At 42.4% G+C, this 5,866-nt stretch overlaps 1 protein-coding gene across 1 annotated transcript; it reads right to left on the bottom strand.

The window, feature by feature from the left end:
* Positions 1 to 1,356: 1,356 nt before the first annotated feature.
* Positions 1,357 to 3,979, bottom strand: LOC109470752 (echinoidin-like). Its single transcript, XM_019769818.1, has 5 exons — positions 3,898 to 3,979; positions 3,566 to 3,651; positions 3,261 to 3,353; positions 2,631 to 2,714; positions 1,357 to 1,802 (listed from the first exon to the last, which is right to left on the bottom strand). The coding sequence occupies exons 2-5, from the start codon at positions 3,624 to 3,626 to the stop codon at positions 1,357 to 1,359; spliced, it is 684 nt and encodes a 227-aa protein (XP_019625377.1). The 5' UTR covers positions 3,627 to 3,651; positions 3,898 to 3,979.
* Positions 3,980 to 5,866: the final 1,887 nt, after the last annotated feature.

Raw genomic sequence — 5,866 nt, 5'->3', positions numbered from 1 at the left:
CACTGAACTATCTATCAGCCAACAATTTAAGGACAACATGCGTCAGAGTAAAAAGCAAAGCTGACCTGGTGTGGGGACATTTGTGAGATCGGAGCCTAGCTTTTCTCGGCGTATGGCCGATCTTGAATTCCAGCTTGCACCGATGACGATTTCGTACATGTCCGTAACGTCGTGGTTTTCTGGTGACAGGCCGATGTGCGCGTTGCTGCTGGCAGAGACTTGAAAAGTGAAGCGCGTTCCCGTAAGCTGGGGCAAATCCCATCGGTACCGGTAGGTGGTGTCCGTTTCTTTGAACAGGCAGTCTTCTGCAAGATATATGTAAGAGTAAAATAACGCTACCTGGGACAAGTAGAGAAATTTTCAACATGCTGTTATCATGCCCCGACTCTGTATCTGTTTACCTAGGCAAATATGTAACATTACATAATGCTATACAAAAATGTTCTCTCCCTCCGGCAAAATGTTCTCTCCCTGCAGACAAACTCCCCTGGCATGTTATCTCTCTATTTGGCCTATTTCTACACTTTCCAGCCGCCTCCCGAAGCCTGGTAGAGACTAATGTAAGCCATGACTTACGAATTACAGATATTTCGCAGTGGTTATGCAAATAAGACTCTCATTTGCATGAATAAAATGTTGATTGTATTATCTACCCAGTCGTATCTTAAGTTATGTTTTATGAAGTTCGCCTTCACTGAACTTCTTAATGACGCAACCTCGAGAAGGAAATTCCCGACAGTTACAAGTATGTAACTACATGATTTTCTCATTAATCATGCAAATCAGACCTACATAATGAATATTTGCAAATATTCCTCTCGTTTCCATTTACATACAATGTATGTTACTAGTTTGAATAGTCCTATCATGTAATGCAGCAGATTTTACTTATGGTTTTTACCTTCGCCGCCAAAAAGGTTATGTTTTCAGTAGCGTTTGTCCGTTTGTTTGTCTGCAAGTCTGTCTGTCTGTGAACAAACTTTACATTAGCAGGTTGTGTGTTTTGCGGAATCTGCAGTGTTAATGCTTTGTTGTGTTATTATGTTTACCGAAGGAAAACATATTGTTTTTACTCAGTTTCTTCCTCTTCTACTGTTCCAAACACTAACCTCTGACCTGGCCAATGGCATGATTTGTTGACGTCTGTCACCATGGTGACTGGTACCGGTGTTGGGTTACATAATGTTGTAATTTCATGGTCTGCTCTGCTCCTGTCACCATATACTAGTAGTACATGTGTGTAAATGTGTTTGAGTAAAAATTAACAGGGCAGACCATGTCCGAAGGTAGACATTATGCATTTGCTTTGCAAATGTTACTTCTCTAGTTACATAAATGTAACAACTCTATTGCAGTTCATGGGTACTTACCAGCTTCACAGATCACACAAACAGCCAGCAGGTCATCACAAGGAAAATCCCTCCACTGATTGGACACCCCTGGTGAAGTTGGTACATTCCTCTCCATGCGAACGCAGTCTGCATCTCCGGGCGCATGGTTGGGTTCCGGGGGATCAGTTGCCCAGTTGGTGTAGTTCCCCAAGAGTTCCCCATCTGTCCACCTGTAGATGTGTTCTCCCTCTACTTCTTCATGTTCAAGTCCGATCCAGCAGGAGGTCTGCTGGGCGACGCTGTCGCTGTTTCGCAGAGCCACGATATGATCGTTGATTCCTTGGTCTTTTGGGAGAGCCACCCGGGCATTCTCACTTTCGCAAAACTCTACCGCCTCTGGGAATGTTCGTTGACCGATGAATACTTGATAGCATCTGGCACCGTAGGAGCTCCATCCTGTCGGACAGCTGTCTGTATATAGGGAGAATAGAAGAGAGAAGGTCAATCAAGTCCAATATGGACGCTGAGCTATAAACTTTTTGACACGCGTACTCATGGGATTTTAGTAAGATAAAAGAACAAGTGCATTTGTCAAGATTGGGTTGAAGAAATAGATACTAGTTTTATGTAGTTATACCAATTATTACCACACACAGTGAAATTATCCTGGGCACACCACTAGTCCTACTGGACTTCCTCGTGAAAGTCATTAAACGCTATTATGAACGCAAAGTCATGTTCACAGTAAGTTCATGCCACGTATGATAAAAACAGCTGTTGGTTAATCAGTATTTTGGTTGAAAAGATGTAATTTTTACAAATGATTAGCGTATTTGCATAATCACCGAGAAACCGTTATGGTATTTATGACACCCATAAAAGTAAATATCCTGTGGCGAAGTAATGAGATCAGCGAACTCTGACTAGAACACTTTGTATGTTCTTTATGTATGCATGTATGTCTAAGTCAAGTAGTGCATCTTTTGTCTATATACGTTTGTTATGTGTCTGTTATATGTTGACCTGTACCTAGCCCGTCGTGGCATGAATGTACAATAAAGGTATTTCAATTTCAATTCAATTAATTTGGCTAAACTAGATCCTGATTTGCATAATTGCCCTCTGATTACAGTAGAAGTCACGACGATCCATCTTGAGCTGTCCTCCTTCAAATACCCTTAAACAAAAGCCCCTGCAGTTCTAGAAACAGCTGATAGGGGGACTAAACTGACTTTAATCTTTCGCGAGCACAACAGCTATCTACCATCCAAAATTGCAATCAGAACATATCACACTCACCAGTTGGTTCAAAATCTCTTTTCATTTGATCATCATCATCATCACCGCCATTGTTGTTGGCCATCACCTCTTTGTCCAACAATTCTGTGTCAAAGGAAGAAATTTCTTAAGGTAAGAACGACAGACAGAACGAGGAAGTACGTTTAACATTGTTGAGTGGCGGGTTCTAATAAAATAAACAAAATGATATACATATTTACTCCACAGCATAAATACCGGCCTTTCTTTCTTGCCATGAGTTGCTTTTATGGTGATATAAGATAATAGAAATTTTTATAATTTCATAGTTGTAACTGCTGGAAATTTCATACTTGCCACATTGGGAAGTTGAGTGAAGGTGAACATCAATAAACATAATTTATTCAAATCATGACCTCATTTGCATAATTTATGAGGAAGTGCTGTAATAGCCTTTTTGTTAAGATAAGGCTGTCATTGGGTGGAGAATAAGATCAACTGATATAATCCATGCAGATAAGCCGCTTATTTGCAAAATCAATTATCAAAATTGATTGTATAATTCGTCAACCGCAAGGGTTAACATCATTTGGCGAAGGTATGAGATCGTGGAACTCTTGTTATATCTGATATACAAGTATATAATGATAGTGGAACCTGTTACGCTCGTACCTTCAAGTTCTTCAAGCAAAACCTCCGCTTTCTCGACGTCAGGTGAGACATGTTCATCATTCAACGGTTGTTCCTTGGTAGGCATGCTCTTGGCTTGTGGAAAAAATAAGTTAAAAATCATATTTAAACTGATACGCTTGCATGTTGTAGACTCGATTAAAAACTACGCATCTCGACTTACAGTAGTTTTACAGTTTATAGACCGACCTCGAAGAGAAAGTTGAGAAACAAACGTTTAAAAAATCCAAATGGTAAATTCTTCCTTTAAGTGTTTCATTTTATATCATGAAAATGTTTAGTAATACCTGGATACACGTCTCCAGCCAGGAGTGCCAGTGCGAGGACAAGAACAACGTGACGGGTCATCTTCAGCCTTCGTCCTGTCCAGTGTCTAATTTAAGACAAAAAAAACCTTTAGCGGGAAACCAAAATTCTCACATGACCTGAGGTGTTAGCAGCATTAGCAGCGCCGCTAATGCCTCAGCTCGTGCAAGCCTTGTAGCCTGGGTGCCATCCGATTTGTAACGGCAACTTCGTGGTGTGATGAAGCCATAACAATATCTATATTTAAGCCCATACTATATATGGGCTGAAAAAATTACAACCAAAATGTAACATGATGGTCTTCATTTCTCACCGTGAGGTTTGTCTCTGAAGAGTGCTGGTGGCGTGTAGACGACGATGCCTTGATCTGAAGCCACGAGTGGTCGTTTCCCGCAGACTGCCGACAGTGGGAAAATTCCTCCTCTTTATAGCTTCGAAGTCAAACCGCTATAGGTACATCGTGCCTCCATGTTTACAATAGCTTACGCACGCATCCATTTTGTAAGCAAACGTGAAAAGAAGTCCCATTAAATGCACGCTTTATTTGAAGAGATTGTAAACATGGAGGCACGATGAACTTTGTAGCGGAACGATTGAAAGAGGTCTGCCCTGTCATGGTGGCACCTGCTATCAAATACAAGCTTTATTAAATAAATTGTAGAATGTAAACATGGAGACACGATGTATGTTCAGGTTGCCTTGTTCTGTGTCAAATTGCGAGCGTGAGCATCCTGTATTTTTTCTTAAAACAAACTTCAAAGAAGTCTACCCTGTCACTGTGGCACCTTCCTTTTATTTGAATAACTAGCCAGTAAACATGGAGGCACGATATACGTCCAGATTGTCTTGTTCTGTGTAAAATTGCGTGCGTAAGACTTTTTCTACTTTCTCGTGCCAAAGTGATGAAAATATTGGCTTGACTAGGAAAATAACAAAGGGGGTTGTATACCATATGCAGTGTCACGGCCAGAATACCAAGCAAGGGCCACTGTAAATAAATGTATATTGGAGTAGCCTGGATACCCGATGGCATCTTACAGATTTTATTTCTTGAATTACAGACGGGTCTACCAATAAACATTAAAAGTAAACAAACCTGAATTAAACATGAAATATATACAGTAACTTTAATTACCTCCATGAAAAATGGAGGTATTGTTTTTGGCGTGTCTGTCTGTGTGTCTGTCTGTCTGTCTGTCTGTGTGTTTGTGTTTCCGCACATTTGTAGTCAGCATAACTTCATAACGCCTTTATGCATTATGATGATATTTGGTATGTTGGTAAGTCTTAGGAAGACAAAGTTCAAGGTCAAATATGGGCCTCCTTGTGGATGACCTGGGTACTGCAGCAGAACTTCCGGTTTTTGTATCTTTTGTCCTGAACATGCTATGGTCTTGACTTTTTGGTGGAGTACATGTATAAATACATGTATTCCCATCTCGCTTGCACTGGTGCTCTCCCATGCGATTCTTGTCAGATGTTCTAGTGCAAGGGCACTCTAATCTCCAAGCAGATGTTTCAGTGGCTGCAAAATACAGTATCAAACTGCCCAGGCAGTATCTATTGGCCAGACTGTATCTATCAGCCACCCAATATCAGCAAATGGATACTGTCTGACCAATAGATACTGCCTGGGCAATTTGATACTGTATTTTGCGGCCAAGCGCATAAAGTCGGGCCGCCGGCGCCACCTGCAGCTGTGGCGGACCCGACCAACCATCTCACCTGTTGCTAGTGATGACGTCACCAGGGCCGGACATCTCCGGACGGGACGGTCCCCCGATTTCGGCGAGTTGGAAGCGCAGCGGCCCAAATTTTTGCGCTTAGCCGACGCATGTAGGCGAGAGATTCCCGTCGGGCGGATAACCGCCGGGCCATGAGGTCATTTGCGCCCGTAAGGGAACAAAGACCCCCAAAAGTGACTCCCTCCATTGGAAATGTATTACGCCAGTCACTTTTGAAATTGAAATCAATATAACGAAAGAGAGGACATAAAGAGCGACGAGCCTATAGGCTTAGGACACACCTCTCGCCCAGGTGCGTCGGCCAAGCGCATAAAGTCGGGCCGCCGGCGCCACCTGCGGCTGTGGCGGGCCCGACCAACATTCTCACCTGTTGCTAGTGATGACGTCACCAGGGCCGGACATCTCCGGACGGGACGGTCCCCCGATTTCGGCGAGTTTTCCTACATAACTGCATGGATATAGTGACGAAACAGTGCATACGTTTAAGTGTGTCATACGTCACGCGTGAGGATATACACTTTAATGATGACTTTATAC

The sequence above is a fragment of the Branchiostoma belcheri genome, unplaced genomic scaffold (assembly GCF_001625305.1).
Source record: "Branchiostoma belcheri isolate BF01 breed outbred unplaced genomic scaffold, Haploidv18h27 scaffold230, whole genome shotgun sequence".
Lineage (NCBI taxonomy): Eukaryota > Metazoa > Chordata > Leptocardii > Amphioxiformes > Branchiostomatidae > Branchiostoma > Branchiostoma belcheri.
The sequence above is the reverse complement of the archived record's forward strand: the minus strand, read 5'-3'. Positions and strand labels throughout refer to the sequence as shown.